The sequence below is a fragment of the Stegostoma tigrinum genome, chromosome 24, assembly GCF_030684315.1.
Source record: "Stegostoma tigrinum isolate sSteTig4 chromosome 24, sSteTig4.hap1, whole genome shotgun sequence".
Classification (NCBI taxonomy): Eukaryota; Metazoa; Chordata; class Chondrichthyes; order Orectolobiformes; family Stegostomatidae; genus Stegostoma; species Stegostoma tigrinum.
This window is the reverse complement of record NC_081377.1, coordinates 32536208-32563203: the sequence shown is the minus strand read 5'-3', so window position 1 is coordinate 32563203 and position 26996 is coordinate 32536208. Positions and strand designations below refer to the sequence as shown.

The following is a 26996-nucleotide window of genomic DNA, read 5'->3' as shown; positions in this document are numbered from 1 at the left end:
TGAGTCAGGCTACTGTATCACAGCTCTCCCGCATCAGTACTCAGCATACTTCTAATTGACTGATTTAAGTTGACCCTTGTGGATTGTAACAGATCTCTGTTTCTTCCTCCTTGGTGCTCTGTCTGCTGGTGCAGGAAGCATGGTGGGTGGGTTAGCTGTGTCATATCCAGGACTGTAAATGGTGATAATGGAACTTCTGGCCCTGTGCTATCTTTGTGTAATTTTGCTCTTCATTTCAATAGTTCTGCTTTATTGAGACAACTGTACCATTATAGAAATATATAATTGTTATGTTTAAATATTTAAGTAAGTTTTGAGCTAAAACCTAGCGCACTGTCCCATTTTGGAATTGAATTCAGTTGATGACCATACGCTGTTTTTGGAGCATCTTTTGAAACATCACCTATGTAAAAATAATTTTTGAATGTTACTAAAAGCCTTTCTTCTTTTCTCTCCCCTCCCTCCTTCCCCCTCCCTCCCTCCCAATCCTATTAAACCCTTTCCTCCATCCTCTATGCCTTTAGTTTGGCCAGGGCTCTTGTGGTCAAGGTGTTAATTTTTTTTTCCAGAGTACACCCACATCCCTTTTCCAGTCAGGTTTGTGTGTCCTGAATAAAACTCTGCCAGGGAAGGCAGCTATGGTGTGTGCCACCGCGACCCCTGGCCACATCAAGCCTTTACATCCACAAGGAAAAAGTACAGTGCAGCTGAAGTTTCAAGCTTCAAGGACAGGCTCTTCACCCAGTGCATGAGCCTTCCCAGATTAAATCATCGGGACAACTGCAGATCTTCGAAATGGCGAAATGTGAGCTATTAGAGAGACCGCATGACACTTGGCTCTGTTTACATGGAAAGCTATTTTGTTATTGCTGCTTTGCATTGGAGCATTCAGAGACATGAGCAGTGCAGGCTGCTGTCTAATCTATAGTATTTTCATCTTGGTTACTTGAATTTCTGTCGAAAGGATTTGCAAATGTTCTGAAATTCCAGATGCTTGAACATACTGAATCTTTAGAACTGCTGTTGAAAAGACTGAATATCTATGGCTGTGAATGGGGCAGATAGGCTTTATGCCATTTAACTTGTTGAAAATCTGGAATTTTGGTACAAATGCTGAATGGCTTGATAATTGAGTGTTTTTAGGTCACGTGACTTGGATCAGATCATACTGACGTCTTGGCTGGGTAAAAATTTGTTTACAGCATCAGAAGTAGCTAAGAAACAAATTAGTCAATTACTCATCTTGATTGGATGCCAAAACTGCCGTTGAGTATGTTACACTTGAAGCAAGGACAGTCATCATCCCTTCCACTGGGTTGAATCATTTTATATATCTTTATAATAAAAATGATCAATTACTGTCCACACTGTGGAGAACTAACGCTAAATGCTACAGCAATATAAGCACAATATCACACCGGGGAAGAGATGTCAAGTATCAGATAGGATACCGGGTGTGCCACGCCAACTCCTAGTTGTGGTTGTTCAAAGATTCTTTTAATCTGGATCCAAATCAAATTAAAGAGGGATACAGGAATCAGTACTTACTTCATAATATTTATACTGCAAATGACTGAACGTGTGCTTGATCCACAAGCGATACAGATTATTTAATAATTCAGGATGTCATTCACCAAAGTATGAGGGAGTTACGAAATGTGTTTTGGATCACTTGAATTAGAATTTGCAGCACTTACTATCTAAATTACTTTGCTGAATAAAATCCACCTTTTCTGGACTTGTATATTAAAGGTGTTTGTGTTCAATCAGCAAGATTTTGAGGTAATGTATCTGTAATTGTACAACACCAGTCATTGCTGCTCAAATGTGTCTGAAAGTGAGGTGATGTTTAATTGACTCTGCACTCTGAATAGACAAATCTTATTCAATATCTGCAATTCAAATATCCTTTGGGCCCAGTGGTGATTCTGTTAAACCACCCCAGCACTTTGAAACACAGTTTATTGTCTGGTGTTCAGAGCTGATTGAACTGACAACCAAACAAATAAAGCGGTTGGAATGAATGTAATAAATGGCCAGCTTCAATGTAGAAGCTGCACTCAGGAAGACGATTCATTGAGAATGAAACTTTAGTCACCTGATTTCAAGTGACTATCTATAATCTAAACTACTAAGCAATACTGGCGCCTCTGTATTGTGCATTGCTTCAGGTGATATGAAGTGCCTTGTGCAACTGCTGTGTATTTATTCTGAAATGCATCAGTTTACCATTGAACATAGTTATCTTGTATTCACTTCAATAAATATAGATGCACTTCATGCTATGCATCTGCAGTGGGTTATTGTGTGTGTGTGTGTGTCAATTGCCACTTTCTGCTACACAGGTTTTTTTTTAGTAAAGCTGTTGACCTCTCACTGGATTATTATAGGAATGGTTATTTGCCAGTATTTTCTCTGGTTTTGCATTTGATAAGAATTGCAGTCTGGATGATGCTCTGTTCAGAATCTGATTACGAATCTATCCCAAATTATAATGGGAAGAAAAAAGTTTGCTTTTGTCTCTCTCTCCCCTGTCCTCCTTTGGTCCTGTGCTCCCATGACACAAATTTGAAATAGTCTGAGTTCTGATCTTCGAGAATGTGAATCCCTAGACTGTTTCATGCAGGACAGAGGATAGCCAGTGTGGAAAATGGCCAAATTTTACACCTGTGTAGTTCTTGACCCAGATTGGAGTTTAGAATACAGAAAAAGTTCCACTCTTCATCTGATCCCATAATTTTACCTGTTCTAGAACTGTTTAATGGGAAATCTGAAACACCAGTGAGTGTTTGATGGGACAGTAGTGTGTCTTTATTGGGGCAATGTGGGGGAATGTCTGAGACATCTCGTTCTCTAAAATGAGCTCAAAAATACAAAATTATGAATTAAGTACCAGAGCTCTTTTGAATAGCAAAAATCCTTAATCTACTATATTCAAGTTCTGGAAAATAATGTCCTGGAGTAAGTTACCTGTCATTTTGAACTACCTGTTCATTTTCAATGGACACCTTCAAGATACTAAGGAACCTGATGGGAAATAACACTTGATGAGGCAATATGAAATGCAGCCAAGAAAGATACTTCTGGATGTGGGATTCACTGCTTTGACAGGGACTCAACTTTTCAGTTAGTCTTTTTTTTACAAAAAACATTGTTCTGACTTCTACCTTCCTGTCTCCATATTTCTTTGTTTTGCTCCATACACATAGTACATCCAGCAAGACCATGTTCTGCTGTTAACAAAAGATTTCAATCTGTATTACTTGCCCTAACTGCAATGAATGGTGAACTGTTGAGGTTATTTTGGTACAAATGCTTTGGTCTGCAGTCCTGCTGATTATAGAAGGTAAATGAAAGGAGACATGTTCCTACCCACTTGAAGTCAATAATTCTCATCTGAAGTGGCTTATTATAATGTTACTTTTCTATTTACTTCAACCTTTAATTTTATGTTGGGTCAAATTGTGTTTTTAAGGCTGTAAACTATCAGATATTAAGTTGATGTTAAACTGTTCTGAGACAGTTTTGAATTTTCTAGAGATATTAGGATGCTTAGCTGCTTGTTAAATATTTGTATGGTTTGTATCTTCTAGAATAGTGAGCTGGTCTGTTAAAAAGGTTTTCTTTCCTCTTCGCTGTTGTTGTGTGTTTATCTATCTCATTTTCCACCAGTTCAAGAATGAATTGGGAACCTAGACAGAAACTGTAGACTGGACTGAGTTTGAGTTGGCCAGAGGAAGTGAAATGTTCTATATCAATGGTAATATGTATCTATATGGTGCCTTTGATTCTTTTATAGAAAGAATCAGTAGTGTCAGAGGACTGCAAAGAAGAGGAGGGAGAAACTCAGCAATGATTGGCCAATCAGCCTAATGTTAGCAGTAAGGCTTCCTCATGCGTGCTGTCAAACAAGGTTTGCCACTGAGCCACATAATATATGATAGATGGCCAAGAGCATGCTCAATGAGAAATTTTACAGTGTGTCTTAAAAAAGAGATGATGAGATTGAGAGAGCAATTTATTTCTCAGTGTCACACATCAACGATACATATACTTTTGAGGGAGTCTAGAGTGTTAAATTCTGAGACTAGCTTTCATCAGTTGGCTTGTATTCCCTTGACTGTGATAGATATTGGCATGTTTTGATCAAAGTATTAAAATGTTTTCATAGGGTGAACATGTGAAACTACTTGCTCTAGTGGAGAAACCCAGAACCAAGGACAACAATCTTAAACATAGGATTAGGTCACACATGAGTGCAGTTAAGGAAGTATTTCTTACAAGTGCCTGGCTAATGTGCTCTGGGGATTGATTGCAAGTCTTCAATACTGAGAGTGGCACCATTGAAAATGATGGGGAAATGGGAGATCTTTCTCTTCATGGAAATGGTAATTGTTGATATATAGCACAAATAATAACTGTCCCAAGTCTGGTTGTTATTCTCGGTCTTCATTCAGCTGATTTGAACTTGAACTTTCGAATCTGGGTATTGCTAGCAAGGCCAATATTTGTTGTCTATCCCTAATTGCTCTTGAACTGATTTGGCTCTTTGACTCAACTGTCGTCTGAAATGGCTAATCATGTTGCTATGGGTCTGAAAGCCAGGCCAGTTAAGAATGTAAGTGGTGAAATAAATGCATTTTTATGATAGCAGAAAGTGGTTACATAGCTGCTATTAGACTAGCATTTAATTCTAATTATTGAATTCAGATTCCACCATTTTCCATGTCAGGATTTTGCCATGTCCACAGAACATTAGCTTTGGTTTCTAGACTACTATTCATGTAACGTTGCCAGTATGCAGTATTGGAGCAAATACAAGAGTGCTGAAATATCCCAAGTATGATAGGCCATTTTTAATAAGCAGCTAAAGATGAATGGGCTGTACATGCTTCCCCAAGGAATTTGTGCAGTGATGTTCAGCTACTGACAACTGTGATTGCATTCTCGTGTCAACCATTGAAGGATTTTCTGCTTAGTGCCATAGATCCTGAGTATATGTAGGCATGTAAGTGTCATGTTCAGTTGCTCATGTTCATGTCTGAATTAAGATCTGAAGTTGAATGCTCCCTGATGCTCCAAACCAAGTGTCACTTAATGATGACTGTGAGGGTATTGAGATGACAGTAATTTGCATGTTTTAATACTTTCATCTTTTACAATTCAAGCTGAGACAGTATCACCTCTTGTAACCTAATTCCTCAGTCATTTTATCACAACTAAATTGTCAATTTTTTTGAGTTCAGTGTTTTATTTCAACGGGTAGAACTTAATAAAACCACCCGACAGAACCAAGATGTATTAGCATTTTGTCTCTGAAGTCTGATTAAATTAATGGTATGTTCTGTCTCTGCTCTTTAGAGGCGCTTTGGGGGGAGTGTTGAGAGCTACAGTGCATTTCCCTGTTGAGATCAAGCTTGCTCATTACATTTTGGTGTTTTTACTCCACAGCATGGATTATTGTAAGATCTAAGATTTTAGAATGTTGAACCTTCTATAAAGCTTTTTCTAAAAAATGCTTCAAAAGTAAAAACGTTACTTCTCTGTGGCCCATGTAAAGTATTGCCTTTTCTGTAATAAAAACAGGAAATGCTGGATAAATTCAGCATCGGGCAGCATCAGTAGAAAGAGAAACTGAGTTAGTGTCGAATCTAACATGACTCTTCTTCAGAACTCAAAGGAGCTAGAAAATGGTTTTTATGCTGCTGACAGACGGGAAAGAGTGCCCAGAGCAAAAGACAGTGTGCGTCAAGGTAGTAAAGGAGAGATAGAGATGTAAAGTTGGTGTAAAAAGGAGGAGGAGTTCATATTACTGACAGTAAAACCAACAAGACATGGTGGGGAGGGCAGATTTGTAATTAAGGTGGAAGACAAACAATGGATTGAAATTGTTGAACTCTCTGAATTCTAGAGTTTGTAAAATGCCTAAGTGGAAAATGAGGTATTGTACGTCTAGCTTGTGTTGAGCTTTGTTGGGACACTGTGTAACAAGTTTACAATCAAGTATTAGCATGGGGGCAAGGTGGTTTAGTAAAAATGCCGGGCAACTGGAAGGTCAGGATCATTCCTGCGGATGGAGCAGGGATGTTCTGCAAAGCAGTCATCTTAATCTTGCTAATGTAAAGAAAATTGCACTGAGCAGCAAATAGCCTGGAATGAAAGAACTAATGGTGAAAAGTTGCATCATGTTCAAGGGTTATTTGGATTTTTGGACAGTGGGAAGGGACAAGGTGAAAGTGTAAGTCCTACACCTTCTGCCAGTACACGGGGCGGGAAGGTCTGAGCTAAGGAAGCCTTAGAATAGACCAGGGTGTTGTGGAGTGATGGTCCTTGTAGAATATTGACAGTAGATGGGAATTGAATATGTGTTCACTGGTGGTATCCTGCTGCAAGTCGTAGCCCTGTTTCAGCCGAACCTTTTTTCTGCCCTATGGACCCACAGCACAGTGGACCTACTTTCTACTTTTCACACTTATCTAACATTTCTATCACTCTTTTATTACAGCTAGCACTTGCTTTGTCTTTTGCTCTGGGCACCCTCACCATCTGCTCCACAATCCTCCTGTCTCTCTGTCAACAGCATAAAAAACATTATTTTGCAGCTCCTTTCAGCCTTCAAGAAGCCATATCGGACTTGAAATGCTAACTCTGTTTCTTGATCCACGTATGTGGTCTGACAAGTTGGGTTTCCTCAGCTTTTCTGCTTTTTAACTAAAATTTCCAGCATCCAGTGTTTTGCTTTTATGTTGTCTTTGCAATATTAATTTCTGATACAGTTGCATCCTCACGGAGTTAAGCATTGCCCTAAATCCATCGTTTGTTTACAGGATTTAATGGACTCCCAAGCCACATGGCCAAACTTTGAAATGACAGGAAGCACATTACCTAGCATTAACAGATAAAAGCCTACAATCTTTTGTCATTGTAAATAAAGTCATTTTTATTCATTCATGAAATGTGGGCACCACTAGCTGGGTCAGCCCTTTATTGCCCATTCTTAGTTGCCCTTGAGAAAGTGATTAGCTGTGTGAAAATGTGATACCAACCACTTGATCTTCAATGGACCAATAAAATATCATAGAAACATACTTGATTGTGTAAGGTGGGGGTGGAGGTTAGATAGACCTTAGGATTAAGGTAAAAGTTTGGCACAACATCAGGGGCTGAAGGGCCTGTGCTGTACTGTTCTATGTCCCATATTTGGATGTAATGTCAGTGTCTCTACAGAGTGTGGTCTCAGCTGTAGCTCAGAGGATGGCGCTTGAATCTTAAAGTTAATATGTTGTGTGTTCAAGTCCTACACTAGAGTTCAAGTAAAATGTTGGCTGATATTCCAATACAGTACTGAGTGTGTATCTATTTTCAGGTGAAGATAAAAGATACCTTGGCACAATTTACAGAAAGCAAACAAGCATTCTCCAATGACTTGGCCAATATTTATCATTCAGCCAAAGTCTCTCACAATTTACTGATCATTCTTAATTGTGGGATCGTGTGTTCAAATTGGATGTTGCCTTTTTTTACAGGAAAACTGTAGCTGTTAAATTACATTGCATAGCTCAACAGACATATTTGTGATACAACAGGATTGTCCTTTGAAGAGAGCAAATCTGAGCCTAAAGAATGAGATCTCACTGAAATCCACAAACTACATTACTGCATCTATTCTGTTGTTTTCACTGTTTAGGAAGTCTGGAACTGGAAGCACATTGTTTTTTTAAAAAGGAATGCCACTTCAGCCCCTTGAGATTTTTGTTTAAATTCAGGGTTGTAAACCTTTGTAATTCTCTACCCCAGAGAATATGGAAACTTGTTCATTCAGGATATTTCAAGTAGACTTTGATTTTTTGGGGGGATTATTGATGGCACAAAGACTTGTGGGGATAAGTGTTTGATCAGCCAAGGTATTACTAACTGGTGGAGCAGTCTCAATGGGCTGAATGGCCTTTCTGATGCATTTGTTGAATTGAGATTAAACAAATCCAGTTGAAGGCTATAATGGGCCAAGCAGTCTTAGGGCCTTAATAGCCATACTTTGCACCCATCTGCAAGATCATAAATACTGAGTAATTGCAGAATCTTTTTACAACCTAGCTAATTTTGACTGTTGCATTACTGTAAAGCTGGTTGATAGGACAGATTCTGAATTCTACTGTACAGGTTATTCATTACTCTCTATGTCTTTAACAAGCAATGGATGATATCTGTGAAGGAGATCACAAAAATAATTCATTGCAACAGTTCCTTTTTTAATGACATAATTCAGTGTTTCTCTATTTTGGTCTGAAAGATGTTTGGCTGTCAGCAACTTCTCATATTCAGTTTCATTGAGAATGTCCTTTGTTTTCAGTTCCTCAATGATGCAGTGGATTTCTGTGAGCCTGGTTATGAGCGCTAACTTATTCTTCTGCAGGAAGTGTTTTGGTGTCCCTACAATCTGTGTTCTGCCTGGAAGAAAAGAAAAGTGCAGACTGTAAATGCTAGCAGGCTCAACCAATCCTATTTCAGTGCAAATGTTCCAGGGTAGTTTGTTTACTTGGATGAAAATATTTGGATTCGAAGAGAAATAGCTGCAGAATTTCTCCTAACCAGTGAGGGCAGAAGAAATGTCTCTTTCTGGCGAAAACTAATTGCAACTAAAATGGGCTAGACTGCTCCATTATCTGAGGCAGTGCTGGACACCAGGAAGAAAATACATTTCCAGTATGTGAGATCTTGCGTACAGGAAGCATATTGGTTAATATGTTCTAGTCTAGAACTTATGACATGAATATACCTGCACGTCTGTTGGAGTGCATTTGGGATTATACTGAGAAGCAAGCATTCTGGGCTTCATTACTGCCCAAAAATAAGCATGGAGCAGAAAATTCATCTCAAGCTGGCTGCAGCATAGGAATGATATGCAGTGTGAATAGGTTTACAATATATGCTTTATGGAAAGTAGTTGTAACCTGGAATCCTGTCAGGGCACACACATAAAACGATAATTTCAAAAGAGAATAAATAAATTCATTGCAACAGTAGGGAACATTTGCAGAGTTATGGGGAAAAAGGTGAGTGAGTCTGATTGGATAGTTTATTTAAATTCACCTGCACAGAGTTAATGATCTGACTGACCTCCCTTTGCTCAAAGATTGTGATAATAAGGCGTTAGTATCCAACTCCTGCTAGAAAATAATTACACTGACTTTGATCCTGCACCCTTCTGAATTTCTAAAATGTAATTTGCCTCTATGAACTATCACAGCTTGGTATACAGTTTTGTCAGATCCTGTGCAAACTGACATACTTGTCACGCAGACATCCAACTATACTATGTCTGTCACTGAATGATGGGCACTTATCCAGAGCCGCCTCTTGTCTGTACCTTGTGAGTGTGGAATCCTGGATGACTTAAAGCTCCCTAACTGACTGAATGCCTTTTCCTTGAGTTCAGAAAGTGTTGGCTCTTCTTCCTCACTGGATTGCCTCAGGCTGGAACAATGTGATTTTTCTACAGAGTAAATTCAGAGAAACAGTTCAAGAAATTTGTCTCATCAGTTTTTACATCTATATAAACCCATTTGAGCAACAAGCACTAAAATATTATAGACTAAAATGTGAGGGGAAGCCAACTTAACCAGGATTGACACAAACACTAAGGATATTTGAATATTCTTTTATCTCTGAGGTAAGATTTAACTCTTGCATTGAAATAGATGGAAGTTGCATTGTGGAAATGGTCAGTCAGCTAAAACAGTCTCTCTCCACTTACCACAAGCAACTTAGTCTAATGATTAGTTCTCTGCCCTGCTTCTTTATCCTTCCAGTGCTGTTGTCTTCATCTAAATATCCCAACTGTCAACCATTAATTTTGATGTGAATCCCACGGTATCACAACTTGGTATCCTACCCTCTGTTCCAAGTCTGTTGTAATTAATTATGTATCTATGGCCTCTTACACTAAATCCCTCAACTTCCACAAGCAGGCTGTTTCTATATACTGTTCCACTATCTCCTCATGCTTTTAAATTGATTAATAGAGTTACATAACAAAATTAAATTTGGTGGCCTCTGCAAAACATGAATATGTGAGGACAGTACAAAAATATTGATAAGATGGATTGCTTGTGTCCTATCACCTTGGAATCTGTTCAAATAAAAACAAACAATTTCTCAAATCTATGTATTCTTTTTCCTCACATCAGCTAGAATTTCATTAACCCTGTGCTCTAGCCTCTCCAAAGCCTCACTATCTTCCTGTATCGTGCAGCCCAAAACTACACACAGTCCTCCAAATGTTTTACTAAGATTTTGTGGACTCTTCACAACCTCTTGCTGTGTATATACTGTGATGAAAGCCTAGTACTTCATTTGTTCTTTTAAATGATGCTGTATCATCCCTCTGATGTGCTGTGAATCTATGTCCCAAAATCCTCTGCTTGTTCACATCTTGGAACCTACTTTTCTTTAGGATAAAAAATAGAAAACAAAATATTATTCAGATCGAAATAAGGTAGAAAGTGAAGTTCAGCAAGCACCAATGCTGGGACTACTGCTATTCACGGAAAACATAATTACCTAAAGTGGGAATAAACAACTCCATGTTACTAATCTTAAAGGTTGGGGGTGTGGACACACAAGTAACAGTTAACATTGAGGAAGAAGGCAACATAAAGACATCAAGAAATTCCTCGACTGGGCATTTAAGTGGCAAATGAACTTTGTGGATAAATGTGAGTAGGTGCACTTGGCAAAGAAAAAGAGAAACCTTGCCAATATGCCAAGAGAATAAACTAAACAGCAAGAGGATGAAGGGGATATAGGATAGATGTGCATAATCAATAAAAGGAACATTGCAAATAATTGATTTATTCCACGGGCTAAATAAAGTAGTTTTTGAACTGTAGTCAGACTGTATTTAGAGAACAGTGTTTTCTTCTGGTTTCCATACAGTTTAAAAAGATGTAGACACGTTGGAGAAATTGAAAAAGAGACTGATATATTTAAAATTCGGAACTAATTGTATTGACCATGAATTTAGAAGTATTTCCACTTTTGAGAAAAATATACTAGAAGATTTAAGTGAAAAGGTCAGTAATAAAACCGACAAGGAAATTTGGAACTTTGACACAGGAAGTGTTTGAGGTACTTTCAACAATATAGTAGTATGTGAGAAATGGGTGAATTAAGGGTTATGGGCATGACACAAGACCGATGAAAGGTCACTGATCTCAAATATTAATTTTGTCTTCTGTCTACAGGTGCTGACTGGCCTGTTGAATTTTCAGAACCTTTCTCTTTCTGTTTCATATTTCCATGATCTGTAGTTAATGTTTTAGTCACGGTGGCCTGTGTTTGTTCCACAGAACTATTGCAATGAGCAGAATTGCAGGGATCCACCCACAAATGTTAGGTAGAGCTTTACATATTTGAAGAAGTCCATATGAAACTTGATTTTTTTCTATTTTAAGGCACTGTCAAACAGCAAATTTACTGCTTGACTGTGTTTATATTTTTAAATGTGAAAATGTCTGTTTTACAATTTGTTCATACCTTATGGCCTAGCATTGTACAGCAAGAAATTGACAAACGTTGGGAGTTAGGAGCGTGGGACAGTTGTTTGTGATGATAATCTTTCCTTTTGACAGTAAATTTTGTTCAGTTTCCTGATCCATGCTCCAAAAATATTGGCGATTTTATTAGTCTCGTAACTGTGTAGATGTGACTTGACATTTGCAGAGGTGTAGATTCCTGTTTTTTCCCAATACACGCAGCAGCAGATTTTCGAAACCCATTGTTGATGTAGATCATAGCAGTGATACATTCGTTTTCTTTCCGCTAAGCGCGTTTCATTCTGAAACATGAGTGGTCAGATAAAAGACGATAAAGCAATTCAATATTATCAGCTCTAATCATGTCCCATGGCGCACACTCAGGATGAGGACAAGACCATTTTGCAGCCGCTTCCTCACTCCAATGAAGACAAGGCTGTCCTTTGAATCAAAGATAATAAAATGTGAAGCTGGATGAACACAGCAGGCCAAGCAGCATCTCAGGAGCACAAAAGCTGACGTTTCGGGCCTAGACCCTATCAGTCCATCCATCCTGTGTTGCAGGTGATCTCCTCGTGGTCCTACCCGCAGGTTTCGACTCAATGTGAATGTTCTTTGCTCGAATTCTAAAGCATATTGGCGAGGCTTCAATGTGGATAAACAACTGTTCTCAGCCTCTTGCTAGACAGAATGCCTACTTGAAGCATTCCAAAATGTTGGCTGTGTGTTTGACAGACTCTGTAATGTGTCATTCGTTAGCAATTTCCACTTCTGACTTCACACTATGGTTTTCCACATGCTGTTTCAATTTTACTTTAGGGGATTTTGGCTTCTCTCTTTTTATATATTTAAAGAAGTCTTGACATTATCTTCAAGTTTTTTTAAACTCATATTTTGTTTATATTTGTGAAACTTTCTAATCTGATGCTATCCTGAACTTCCCTGGTTGACCATGTTTGGCTTATCTTCTGCCTAGAATCCTCCTTCCTCACTGAAATATGTCTTTGCTGTGACCATATGCCAGGTTTACAGAAATGTGGTTAACTTAGGTTACCAGGCTGGGCCTTTTGATTTATTGTGGTATCATTGTTAGATTTGCTATTCTGCCGGTGAAATTAACTGACAATTTTTACAGGCCTGGAATTTCAGGTTATCTGAATTTGATTCATCGTTATTTCGCTGTAAATTCTGAATCTCATTTGTTTCATATAAACGGCAAAACACATTAACTTGACTTGAAATTTAGAGAGTAATAACATGACGGGAAAAGCAGGTTATGGAGACATGAGAAGTAATAATACCTCCAAGCATGGAGTTGGTATATTGCACCAGGATGGCCTTGGGATAGCGGCTTTTACCTTCAGCTTGCAGGATAATGTCCCCTGTCTCGCACTGTTTGAGGAGATATTCTATACTGTTCTGTCCGTTAATCAGCAATGGAGCATTGCCTGCAAAACAATTAAGTACTTCTCATTAGCTGATGGCTACTCCAAGCTCTCAGTCTGAGGTATATTCTGTAGCTACATCACCTTTTTGTTTATAATATATGTTGAATGTCTTTCCTGGGAACGTCTCTTCCATTTCGGATGCAAATTGCTGGTAGGTGATGTGACTGTGAATTCTAAGGATGCAATATCGTTTTCCGTTCACTGTAACCAAGATGTATTCTGTGGGGAAAAAAAAGTTTCGATGTTAGGAATATTTCTGGGTAGTAAATATTAAAACTTGTATTTCATTTCCCTTTAAACTTATGAAAGTAATTTATTGTTTATCCTCTAATACTATAAAAGAATACAGCAAAGTACAGAATCATCCACCGCAGATTCTCGCAAGAATTGTAACCTACATAATTCAATCCTCTAAGCGGTTTTCTCCGACTTATCCACCAAACAAAGCACCTCCATCTGAAGTAACGAAATTTAAACTGCTCATCTTTTCATATGGGACTCATAGCCAAAACGGCAACAGCAACAGCATTCATCTATCACACCTGTCCCGCGCTCATAGCCTGAAAGGTGAAACTGCGATTCATAGCCGGGTGATCTTCTTCAAACCAGGACGGAGTCAAACTGAAATGATGCAGCTCTCGAGTGACTTTTTCCCCCCTAGCAGGCTTTGTGTAAGAGCACCTTCCACAGGTAGACGGGAACCTCATGCGAAAATGCAGTTAGGAATCAAGCACTGGCACCTTATTTTCTGGATGACTTCTAGTTCCTAGTATTCACCAATTACCATGGCTGGTAAAAGTTGCTATTTGCTCCCCAATGACAGTTAAGGGGCTCCTTAGCTGCTGCTAGGCTTCTGGATTTTTCCATAGGGACGGGTTTGAACATTCCCGTTGTTGTTGCTGTAAGTTCAGCACTCCTGTTTCTCGGCTATTCAATCAGAGTGAAAACCCCTTCCTGAAATGAATACAAAACATGGATTCAAACCTTCATTTTCGTGTCGTAGTTGTTCCTCAGTTATGAGCTCATTTAACACCACACAGCTTTTATCCTCCTGTACCAGTTGAAACACCAACGGCCAGTCATCGAAATGTCCGTCCAGTTGCAGGATGTACTTTGTCTTTGACTCATGGGGACATAGTGAATGCTTGAACACTGCGGCATCCTGCAAACGCAACTTAGAGAAGTTAAGTTGAAAAGCAACGTAGTCGCAATGGGAAGGAATGGAGTTATCTTAGTTTTATGAGAGGTACAGGCAGGACCTAAGTTGCAAGCCTGGGCATTTGAGCTGCGGCGCAGCTGATCTTAACATCCAGGATTCAATACCTTTAATCGAACTGCTGCCTGAACCCGGCCAAAGTACAACTGGCTGGCAGGCAGGAGCAGAAAATCGCCAACAGGGGGCGACGGCTGAATTTGTTCCCGACATTCAAGCAAGAGTTAAAAGAACAGAAGATATCCTGGAAAGATGCTGGCTGAGGGACGAAGACAACATTCTTCCTCCTGGGTAAGGATCTCTAGAACTCTTAGCTTGCTTAAAAATAGCTGCTCGTTGCTATACTGTTCGTCCATATCAGCGAAAGCAATGCAAAAGAAGCGTTTAAATTCTTCCTCATTTTAACTGCTTCACTTGGTTTCTGCCAGATTGGGGGGATTTAACTCAAAACTCCAACAATGCAGAAATTCACACTTTTCCTCGTTTCCCTGGTGCCAGTTCATTTGCTGCAACAGTGCTGAATCGCGAATATTCAGAATTTGCATGACCATCATCATTGTCCTCAAATTACACTTTCCACCATTCGAGACAGTAAATTAAAGCATGAATGGGCCCAAGGGGAGAACCTGCTCAAAGCTTCCAAGTTCAGCTTTAGACAGGGAACCTGTGTTTTTTTGTTTTAAACTATTTTTCTAATTAACTTGTTCAGAGGTGTAATTACACACTCTGGAGCAGGTGGGACTTGAACCTGGGTCTCCTAGTCCAGGATTAGGGAGTGACATTCTGAGCTCTACAACGACATCAATCCCAATTCCTACACTCAGTAAATCTTATGTACCAGGTTGTCACGCATAGGTCCTCCTCATCTCCTTTTCAAAGCTGAAGACTCAAAACTTTTAAAGCTGTTCTTGTCATGAAAGAATTTCTAGTCATAACTAGGAAGATATTAATTGTGCAAAATGAACAAAAATTTTAAGTGGATAGTCAACAGGTTCTGCTGGTAGGTTGGAAAAGAGAAAAGTCTCTATGAACTGTCAGAATGCTGCAGCAGATTTTTTTCAGCCTGATACACTCACTAGATGCCTCACCGGAGTGTGTTTCAGTGAAATAACTTTTCAATTTTTGGTTCAGGACTTGATTTATGCTGTGTCCACATTAGCAGATTGCTGGCGGTAGGTTGATGTGGGTTGGGGGAATGGGAGTGGGAACATAGGATGGACTGTTTAGAACAATGTGTCTGGAGTCTAGTTTACATGTATTTTAATTGAGGCTTTAAACCCTTGAGGTAAACAATTCAGTGTGTTAAAAAAAATTAAAAACAGCTGATGCTTAGTGACATAAGTCCAGTGCCACAGAAAAAGTCAATTAGTCTGTCTGTAGATGTGCCAAAGTTGAAGATAAGGCAGCTGGCCAGTGAGTTTAGAAAACTAATATGTTTGCTCTGAAGTTTAAAGTTGTCATTTATTTTAGGTGTCTTGAGGAATGGGGCACCCAGTCAAGTGATAAAGTATCTAATGATTACAAAGAAATTTGCTGTAAAGTAACTGGTTGCAGCTCTCTCAGCCTTAATGTGAACAGAAACATTTAGTGTGAAAATAGTGGTGAATCTTCACTGGGGTTTAAAAGTTTTATCCCAAGAATACTCTTTCAATGTGCAGTTGAATCTTTTTCTGATGTCTACAATGAAATCTTTAAATCTTTTGTTTGCATTGTGTAATATAGTTCACTTTTTCCTTGTTTAATAAATTCTTTAACACAGAATAAAAGTATACTGGCAGCCTTTTGTGTTCAGTAACATGTCCCATAGTTTTAAAAACAGTCAGAATCTAACAAGCCAGATTTTACTCTTGAATCTGATGGTCCATATTCACATCAGCTGGGATCATAACATTGAGCAGTCACACACTATCTTGGAAGTCACCTATTTTAATATAAACTGAACTCTACAGCAGTAAACTAAGCAGTCAGCTCTCCAATGATCGTTTGCAATAACAATTTTCAGGAGACAGATTTACAATTACAAAATCTCTTCGAAAACAGCACCAAACCTACCGCAGGGGTGATGGAGACAACTTTGGTTACATTTGTATTTCTAAACTGCAGTTTGTATGAGGCATTCTTGTGTACCAGCAGTTTTGTTTTAAACACTTGTTTGTAGCTGTCATGCTCTCTGTTCAAGGCCTGATAAAAGAATTGAGAATAGATTGTGGTTTGGAGTAAGAGGGGAGAATGCAATATATAGTTTCAACAGATTGCTTAGAATTTTTGAAGAATTGAGAATCAGCCAAGATAATTTACCTGAACCAAAGTGTCACAGTTGGGAATCAAATACGCATACATCTTGATTTTATTCTTTATATATAATCGTCCCACTGGTTTGTACAATAAACAGTAGGCCTCACAGTCAGTGAAGTAATTCCAGAGCTTTTCTACCACAGCGACTGGAGAGTGGGAACGAAGCAGAATCCAGACATGTGACCCACTGTCAGCCTGAGGGACAAACAGCTCAAGGTTTCCATCTCTAATGTGTGCAACTCGAACTGGAGGGGAAAATAACTTACTTTACAAATTAAGTTCAAAGGCTAACAACAAAATGCAACTCAATAACCTTCAAAAGGAATATTACTTCGCATGTTTTGTAGCAGATCCTGATATCTTGTAGGCCAGGCTCTAATCAATGCCCCACATTCCTGCATGACATCCCACAACAGATGTAAGTGTTGCTTTCCTTTTGTTACAGTGAGGTTAACAATTGCACCAGCATCCTCCAGCACCAGGTAAGTATGAAGAAGCTGAAATAGGAGTGCCAATAATTTAATACTTTCAATATTACTCCATGATTTGTGAAATAAAAGTATACATAATATGTATTGTGTGCTGAAGCTTTTGACTTTTTTATAGTACTGTCTTTTCCATGGCATTTTCATTAACAGAACATTTTTAGATTTAATTACCAAAGTAACAAGACTTCCTTGCACACTGCAGAAATCTTCTACGATGCAAATACAATTCTCACTTTGTATCATTTGACGTGAGGAAACCTTTAGTGTGAAAATAGTGGTGAATCTTCACTGGGGTTTAAAAGTTTTATCCCAAGAATACTCTTTCAATGTGCAGTTGAATCTTTTTCTGATGTCTATAATGAAATCTTTAAATCTTTTGTTTGCATTGTGTAATATAGTTCATTCATATAGTGACCAAGCAACTTGTAGCTGCAGTTGCACCACTGGTATGGGAATGCATGTCTATTGCAGGCAAATGTTTAAAAGTTTGATTTTGATCTTTTCCCCTCAAAATTACGCTAAATTTATAAAACTCATCAAAGCACATGACAGTTCAAAATTGACATAGATAAAAAGCAAATACGATCAGTTTCTTTCAAATAACTAAGTCAAACTATGAAGTGCTTAGCAATTACAGCTTGTATTTACAATATTAATTTTATGCCACATATACAGTTTGGTTTTACATGGTTTCCAAAATATGAGTGTACCGTCTTATGGCAAGGGGGCCTTAAAATGTTGCCTTTGCTTATTGTACCTTTGTGGCTGTTGCCTGTGGTATTATGAATTGCCTGGGACCACGAAATTTGCATGTCTGATTTACTCAGTCATTGACAATGCTGTGCTATGGAAGACCAGCATTTTTGGACAGGCCATACATTACTCCTGTTCATTTTTAAACTCTGGATTCATTCTGTTTCTAGTGGATGACACGAGGTATAATTCCCTCCTAGCACACCAAATTATGAAACAATAGCAGTGTAAGCCTGAGGGTTTTCAGATAAGTCCTTACTTTACAGTTTGATTAAGGCACCAGCTTACCTTCTGCTCCTCTTCACTGAGCAACTGCTGAAATTTTCTGAATAAAACAGATTTCAGGTGTATTTTCTGACCTGGATATTTCCCTATTAGGAAGAGTGCAAGGTTCTTTTTTAACTCAGCATTGATGTCCATTCCTGTAACTAGAAGAGATGACGTTAAGTTCATTGCATAATTTACTGTTAGTCTCAGACACCTTAAGATAAGTATAATTTTAGGCTTGCCTCTATTTGGGCAATTATTTTGGTCTGTTCAGACAAATTTTGAGATCTTTGAATGTTAAAGTTGGAAAGTAAACAGAGTCATATGATTGATCCAACTGCTGACTGCACTAGGAAATGGAATAGAACGGGAATGGCCAGGAATTCCAAGTTTCTAACAAAAATGGCAGAGCCCTAACTTCAGGGTGAAGGTATTCTAGGTTCAAGCTTATACTTCGTCTCAGGCATAGCCTTATAAACTACAAGAGATGATTACAGGGCAAAAACCCAAGGCTTTTGAGCAATTAATGCAATACTTTGCATTTTATAAATGTTCACTTTGCACTGGTTAAATGTTCACCACATGCAGTTTAAACATTTGTCAGGTGCTAGTTTGGAAAATCATGACAAATTGTAAAAAGCCAAAAGATGAAATAGAGCAGAAAAATGATCAAAACAAGGTGGCAGATACAGATCAATGTACAAAAGTGTGAAATACAAATGCTTGCAAAGGAGAGTGAAATGCTTCTTAAATGCTAAGATTCTAGATGCATAGAAAGTCAAAAAGACCTTGATGTGGAAACACAGCTTGCTGGTGATACTGCAAGTAAATAATGCCATAAAAATATTAATTCTTGAAAGTTATTGAAGAGACTGTTATAAATTTATAACAGATATTGGATCTGAGTTGCAAATACTTTGTAAAATTTGGGTAGGTAGCATTGAAAAGCAATAGATCTGTGATCTGGATAAGTTATAGTGGATACAGACTGGTTCATGAACTTAAGTCTCTCACAATCTAAACTGAGCTTAAAAAGCAGCTGTAATCTAAAATGATTGTGGAATGAATTTGATTTGTCCTTTTAATTATTGTAATTATGGGAGAAACTTGCAGCATCATTATTAAAACTCAGGACATATCATTCCATATTCATCTTATATAAACTCCATTAGTACTGAGTGTATTTTCAATGAAAATCAATAGTCAATTAAATGGAAACACAGCCTCTTGTGAAATGGCATTTAATGTAATACTTCATGATCTGACAGACTAACCTGAGCACGATGGACATTTGGGCAGGAGCAAGAGCAGCTGTGTGTCAGTACTGGGTGTATGCACATTGAAGGGAGGCCCAGCCAGAGACACCTGGCCCAGAAAATTCTCAAACTCCTTCACATGTATTTCGTTTACAGTTGGAGCTCCATTGCTTCCATTATAAATCAGTCTAAGATCACCACACTGCATGGTAGCTACATGTTGGTACCTATGAGAAGAATATGTGCAGTTGTAAACAAATAACCACAAAGAACTGGTTACATAATTCATAACCTTACAAAAGTATGATTTTGCTAATTAAAATGATTGTATTTGTCATTTTATAATTACCTGGAGTCCTGATTATTGTGTACCTTAACTGTTGTTGCTCATTATGAGTTGTAGACCATTTAAGAGAGTGAAGTGTTTTTAATTATTGGCAAGCTCAACCAATGAAACTGGATATTTTGTGCTGGTTAAGGAAATCATCATTCTGTTGTAAATTTATGAGAAAAGTACCATGTTTTGCACATTGTAGGCTGTGGGAAATAGTTGCCCTGGTTTCTTGAAGTAAATGCTGGCAATGTAGACTCAAATCACAGCTCAGAACTTGGGCTTTTGGATGCTATGTCATTTTTTCTGTAATTTGATTGGAAGATGATGGCCTAGTGGTATTATTGCTAGACTCAGCTATCCAGAAACTTAGGACCCAGGTTCAAATCCTACCATAGCAATTCAATAAAAGAAATCTGGAATTAAGTATCTACTGATGACCACAAAACTATTGTTGTTTGTCAGAAAAATCCATCTAACTCACCCACTAATGTCCTTCTAAGAAGGAAATTTGCCATCCTCACCTGGTTGGGCTTATTTTTGAATCCAGACCCACAGCAATGTGGTTGACGTTTGAACACCCTCTGAAATAGTCTAGCATGTTGCACCTTTTTTTAAAAAAAATACAGAAATAGTCCTGCTGGCCCTGCAATGTCCTTCTCACTGGCATCTTGTGACTTGTACCAAAACTGGTAGAGCTGTCTCTCAGACAAGTTGAGCAACAGCCTGATATTGTCAGTCAGGTATGATTGCAGAAATACGACAATATCCCAGACACTGCCATTACAATCCATGGATATGTTCTGTCCCACCAACAGGACCGGCCCATTACAGGTGCTGGCACAGAGAGGGGGTTGTCCTGGGAATCCTCAACCTTGATTCTGGACCCCATTAAGTCTTGACAGCTTCAGGTTAAACATATGCAAGGAAAGCTCCTTTTGATTAGCATGTACTGTCCCCCCCTTAGCTGATGAATGAGTTCTCCTCCATGTTGAACAACACTGAAGAGCGTAAGACTGCAAAATGTACTCTGGGTGGGGAATTCAACTGCCATCACCAAGAATGGCATAGCAGCAGCATTACTGATTGAGTTGGTCAGGTTCTAAAGGACATAGCTGCTAGACTGGGTCTATGGCAGGTGGTGAAGGAACCAACAATAGAAAAAAAATTATCCTTACCCATCTGCCAGCTGCAGATGCATCTGTCCAGACAGTGTCAGTAAGAGTCTTTGTGGAGATGAAATCCTGCCTTCAGTGTTGTGTGGTATTATTATCATGCTAAATGGGAAAGACCTGAAACAGATCCAGCAACTCAAGGCTGGGCATTCATGACGTTCAGTGGGCTATCAACAGCAGCAGAATTGTACTCCAGCACTACCTGCAACCTCATGGCCTGGCATATCCCCCACTCAACCATTACCATCAAGCCAAGTGGTCAGCCCTGGTTCAATGGAGAGTACAGGCGAGCATGCCAACAGCAACAGCAGAAAAATTAGGTGCCAACCTGGTGAAGCCACCGAACCGGGCTACTTGCATGCCAAACAGCAGGGACACCGAGTGATAGACAGAGTAAGTGATCTCACAACCAATGAACTGGATCTAAGCTCTGCAGTCCTGCTACATCCAGTTGTGAATGGTGGTGGGCAATTAAACAACTCATTGGAGGAGGAGCTCCACAAATATCCCAACACACATCAGTACAAAATATAAGGCTGAAACAGTCGCAACAATCTTCAGCCAGAAGTGGTGAGTGGATGATCCAGCTCGGCATTGTCCAGCGGTCCCAAGCATTGCAGAAACCAGTCTTTAGACATTTCAATTCATTCCATGTGATATCAAGAAGTAGCTGGAGGCACTGGATACTGTAAAGACTATGGCCCCCACAATATTCCAGCACTAGTACTGAAGACTTGCCACTCCCCTAGCCAAACTCTTCCAGTACAGATACAACACTAGCATCTACCTGACAATGCAGGATAAATCCAACCCAGCATGTTACTGTCCCATCAGTCTAATTTCAATCATCGGTAAAGCGATGGAAGGGGTCATTAATAGTGTTATCAAACAGCAAGTGTTCAGCAATAACTTGCTCAGTGACACCCGATTTGGGTTCTGGCAGGGCATTCAACTCGACCTTACTACAGCCTTGCTTCAAACGTGGACAAAAGAGCTGAATTCAAGAGGTAAGGGGAGAGTGACATCAAGGCTGCATTCAGCTGTGTGCGGCATCAAGGAGCCATTGCAAAATGGGAATCATTGGGCAAACTCTCCAATGGTTGGAGTCATACCTGGCAGATAAGATGGTTGTGAGTGTTGGACATCAGTCATCTGAGGTCCAGGGCATCTCTGTAGGAGTTCCTCAGGGCAGTATCTCAGGCCCAACCATTTTCATCTGCTTCGTCAATGACCTTCCTGCCATCATAAGGTCACAAGAGGGGATATTTGCTAATGATTGTACAATGTTCAGCACCATTCATCACTCCTTAGATACTGATGAACTCCACATTCAAATGCAACAATATCTGGATCATTTCCAGGCTTGGGCTGAGAAGTGGTAAGTAACACTTGTGCCACATAAATGCCAGGCAGTGACCATCTCCAATAAGAGACAATCTCATGGCCACTTTTTGACATTCAATGGTGTTACCATCACTGAATCCTACATGATCAACATCCTTGGAATTTCCATTAACCAGAAACTCAAAGGGACTTGCCACATAAATGCTGTGGCTACAAGAACAGGTCAGAGGCTAGGAATACTATGGCAAGTAACTCATGTCATGACTCCTCAAAGCCTGTCCACCATATACAAGACTCAAGTCAGGAGTGTGATGGAATACTCCGTACTTGCCTGGATGGGTGCCCCTCCAACAACATCCAAGAAGCTTTACACCAACCATGACAACCCTCTTGACTGGTACCATATCCACTCTGTCCAACACTCCTCAGTAGCAGCAGTGTGTATTATCTGCAAGATGTACCACAGAAATTCACCAAAGATCCTTGAAGATCACCTTCCAAACACATGACCGCTTCCATCGAGAAGGACAAGAGCAGCAAATACAAAAGGAACACCACCACCTGCAAGTTCTCCTCCAAGCCACACCATCCTGACTTGGAAATATTCCTTCACTGCTGCATCAAAATCCTGGAATTCCCTCCCTAAGGGCATTGTGGGTCAACTTACAGCATACGGACTGCAGCAATTCAAGAAGGCAGCTCACCATCACCTTCTCAAGTGCAACTAGGGAAGGGAAATAAATACTGGCCAGCCAGCAATGCCCATGTCCCACGCGTGAATGGAAAAAACGTATTGAAAGGAGATTCACTATTTTAGGATTGGTAAAGGAGGGTGTCAAGTACAGAGTAAAATGCTGTGTACACTGAAAAATCCGAGGTAAAAACAGAAAATGCTGACATTCTCAGCAGGATTTATGAAAAGAGGGAGGAACGTTCACATTTCAGTTTGATCGGCTTTGGATTCAGGCCACCGACCTAAAATGTCAAGTCTGTTTTTCTGTCCATATCTGCTGCCGGAGATTTGCTAAGCATTTCCAACACTTTTTAGTTTTAAGTTGAGTACAGGAGATGGAACATAGAATTGTAATAGTCAGTGTTATGAAACTGAAGTTAGCCACATTTGACTTCTGCCCTGAAATTGTTCTTTGTCTAAAAGTCACAGAACCTTGCTTCATAGAAAGAAACCATCAGACGCATTGTGCCTGTGCTTTTGTGTGCTCTCTGAAAGAACTATCCAGTTAATCCCACCATGATGCTTTTCCTGTGTTCTCCAAATAGTAGATATTCAATCCCCATTTGAAATTTATTATTGAATCTAGTTCCTCTAAGCTTTCAGGTAATGTATTCTAGATAAAAGGAGGGGAGGGAATGGGTTAGTGGTATTATTGCTGGACTGTTAATCCAGAGACCCAGACATCATCCCAGGGACCTGAGTTCAAATCCACCACGCCAGAAGGTGGAATTGAATTCAGTAAGATAGCTGGAATTAAGAATCTAATAATGACTGTGAATCCATTGTTGATTTGTCAGGAAAAACCAATCTGGTTCACTAATGCCCTTAAGGATGGCAGTTTCCTTCCCCAACCAGACCCACAGCAATGTGGTTGACTCTGAACTGCTCTCTGGAAAATTAGGGATGGGCAATAAATGCTGCCGAGCCAGTGACGCTGTCATCCTGTTAATGAATAAATTAAAATAAATATGCAAATCAGCTGATGTGGTAAAATAAATTTGATCTGAGGTTGAACAAAATTGAAAGTAGTTTCTTGGCTGTAAGAATTTACATATAATTAATGTAAGACACAATTTGGGTAATGCAAAATCTGACACATGAAGTTTTCCAACACCTTATCTTTTAGATTAATACATTATTTACCTCTTCAATTCTGGTGCAATTGAAAGTAATGATTACATCTTTTGGAAATGCATAGGAGGTGCAATATGTTACTGTCAGATTTCCATGACAATGCTTCATCCCAGTGGCAGAATAATACTTATGAGTTATATGGTGCGACAATCCGAGAATCCAGAGCCCCAACTACACTGACAAGTTATTAAACATCTGCCAGTAACAATAAAATGATTTGATAATTTTATTTTTTTTATGTTGAACAATATTGTTTAAAGCACACATGAAGAAAATATATATTTTCAGCAAGAAAAGAATATTTTCCTTTGCAATGATTGGAAGCTATTTGTTGAGATGCAGGAAAGAAAATTTCCCTTTTGAGGTTCCAGGGCAGCTCACCTGTTCTGCTGCACTGGTTCTTTACTCCTCTCTTGCAAATGTATTTGATCCCAATTACTTGCGGCATCTTGGATTGGTTCGAGGGTTGAAACTGTGTCTGAAAGAAGCCACAATCACTGACTTTGTCTTACTTCTTCGAATTAGCCTTTAGCAGAACATTCAGAGAAGAAAAATAAAATGTACCGGCTGCCAGAGCTGATCCTACGATTTGTCCCAACACCTTGCAACATTTATATTCTTTGCTTTTACATAACAGCAGGAAGCACAGTTCTGTGAATTTCACACATTTTTCACCCATTAGTCTTTTCAGGAAGTGGAACATTCGCTGCTGGTGGTTGTACCAAGGATCCAAAGCTGTTTGTTCAATGTCAGAGTTGTTAAAACCCAAATCTTTGGTTACTGCCCTCCATTCCGAGGCCAAAGCCCCTGCCATTCTGAATAGCCAGGCGTCCATAGATGATGGATGTTTAACAGTTTCTTGCTTCTTAATTAACTCAGAATGTTGCACATGCTCCAGAGTTTGGGTAAGAAAGATTGAGGGAGAGAAATCAACATCCAGTTCATGAACTGTGCACAGTTGATAAATAAAAAACATTAGTCTCAGGTAAACATGCTTCTCACAGTATTGTAGAACAGAATGATGTCTGTTGTTAGCCCTTCCAAAGCACGTGGGTTCTGTCGTTAAATCACTTGTGATAAAAGCTTATTAACTTGGAAGGAGTCAGTTCATTTAATATAAACTGCATCAGGCCAATTCCAACACATCTCTTGCCCTGAGGCAGAGACAGATACACACAAGCTCCCACAGCCCAATTCAAAACAATCAATTAATCAACTTTTAAAAAATCTATGTTCCCCCCCCCCCCCCCCCCCCACTTTGGAAATGAATGCACCACTCAAATATTATTTAATTTCTCACACGTTTTCATCCCTCAACACATCCACTACCCCAAACATCAACTACTTGGAATGGAAATGCTTCAAATTCCCAAATATCTGGCACCAGCCCAAATTCTTGGTAGTCTGAACCCCCCAAAACAACTGTTCACTGCCCCTAATCCTCAGAGGAACAGTATTCTTTATACCATTTCAATTGCTTAATATCCCTTTTCTTATAATATTACATTGCCACATTTTCTCTAAGTTTTCTTTCCTCCGCACATCTACTACTTTCTTTTTAGTCATGTCACACTCTTGTGATTGACTATCAGAATTATTTTTTGGATGGGTGGAAGGACTAGGAGATGTTGGACATGGCAGTCATTGTGGAGATAACAGCTAAGCAGTTTCTAAAAGGTACAGCTACAGATGCTCTTGGAGCTCTTCTTATTCACTACATCAGTGATGACACTGTTCCTTCAATATCTGGTTGATGGTCCTGAGACAGAAGTGTTACCGCTTGGTAAGAATTATATTTAAACTGTCCATCTGGTTCATGCTCAGTTTCAGCCACTGAGTGTAGGTTTCCTAAAGCAGTGAGCCAGGGTGAGGTTCAAGGATGGCTCTGTTGATGACTAGCCATGTATCACATAGATTCGATGACGTGGAGGTGCCAGTATTGGACTGGGGTGGAGAAAGTCATGAGTCACACGAAACCAGATTATAGTCCAACAGTTTGTTGGACTACAATGAGGTGTCATCTGACTTCTGATGTAGGATCAAAGACTAGCAAGAAATGAAGGCATCATGTGGTCGTCAGGAAAGTAGGCGTTGACCTACATGATGCATGGCAAACAACTTACTTGTGGGTATATTCTAATCAGGAAATCTTTGCCTTGCCTTCGAGAGAGTCAATGGCATGATGTGAAGTATAAAAGCAAATTGTTGCTTTTCCACGGGAGCATTCAGCCATTAACAAGGACCTTGGTGTAAATTCCAGAGCTCCCTTGGAGGAAGGCCTGACATCTTATTCGAATATATCTTTCTGAGCAGAATCACCTTTTCATCTTCAAATGAGAGCACAAATTGGGCACTAGCACTCTGGCCACCTGTTGGAGATGTTATCAGATATTCACCTACATCGAGATCAGTGCAAAAACTATTGGTCTGCCAGATGTTATTTTGCTCATTTTAGGAACAATAAAAATTTACAGCACAGAACAAGCCATTCAACTCATTATGTCCTCATTGAATGAATAAAGTTACCACCCATTCTAATCCCAGTTACTAGAACATGAGTCACAGCCTTGCAGGTTACACCACTTCAGGTGCAGAAAAAGGTTTCCTTTTAAATGAGTTGAGGGTTTCTGCCTCAGCCATCAAATTGGACAGCATATCTCAGATTTCTACCACTCTCTGCATGAAAACATTTTCCTCATGTCCCCTCTCATCCTTCCACCAATTATAAGACCATTATATGTAAAAGCAGAATTAGACTACCCGTCCACAATTTGATCATGGCTGATATATTTCTTAACACCATTCTCCTCCTTCCTCCCCGTAACCTTGAATCCTTTACTAATCAAGAACCTATCTGTCTCTGACTTAAATACACTCAATGACTTGGCTTCCACGACCTTCTGCAGCAATGAATTTTGCAGATTCACCACCCTCTGGCTGAAGAAATCCCTCCTCATCGCAGTTCTAAAGAGTCGTCCCTTCATTCTGAGGCTATGGCCCTCAGATCCTAGTCTCTCCAACCAGT

At 39.4% G+C, this 26996-nt stretch overlaps 2 protein-coding genes across 6 annotated transcripts in view; one reads left to right on the top strand and one right to left on the bottom strand.

Moving 5' to 3' along the window:
- Positions 1-26996, top strand: part of LOC125464835 (palmitoyltransferase ZDHHC18-like) — a 93091-nt gene that overhangs the window by 41725 nt on the left and 24370 nt on the right. The window contains exon 9 of one of the 5 annotated variants that reach the window (XM_048557656.2): positions 570-2262. The exons of 1 other annotated variant lie outside the window; for it this stretch is intronic. In XM_048557656.2, the coding sequence (XP_048413613.1) occupies positions 570-752 (183 nt within the window). In that variant the 3' untranslated portion in view covers positions 753-2262. Of the gene's footprint in view, positions 1-524; positions 2263-26996 lie in introns of those variants that run through there. 3 more of the 5 variants (XM_048557655.2, XM_048557657.2, XM_048557658.2) reach the window with 3 other exon arrangements.
- LOC125464833 (uncharacterized) overlaps positions 6996-26996 on the bottom strand; it is a 37249-nt gene continuing 17248 nt past the window's right edge. Inside the window, exons 6-17 of the mRNA XM_048557654.2 lie at positions 24536-24919; positions 24353-24449; positions 19273-19481; positions 18020-18159; positions 16822-16987; positions 16494-16735; positions 16248-16376; positions 13967-14144; positions 13064-13201; positions 12893-12982; positions 9368-9493; positions 6996-8448 (exon numbers count right to left, since the gene is read on the bottom strand). Of these exons, the coding sequence (XP_048413611.1) occupies positions 8162-8448; positions 9368-9493; positions 12893-12982; positions 13064-13201; positions 13967-14144; positions 16248-16376; positions 16494-16735; positions 16822-16987; positions 18020-18159; positions 19273-19481; positions 24353-24449; positions 24536-24919 (2186 nt within the window). The 3' untranslated portion in view covers positions 6996-8161. The remainder of the gene's footprint in view (positions 8449-9367; positions 9494-12892; positions 12983-13063; positions 13202-13966; positions 14145-16247; positions 16377-16493; positions 16736-16821; positions 16988-18019; positions 18160-19272; positions 19482-24352; positions 24450-24535; positions 24920-26996) is intronic.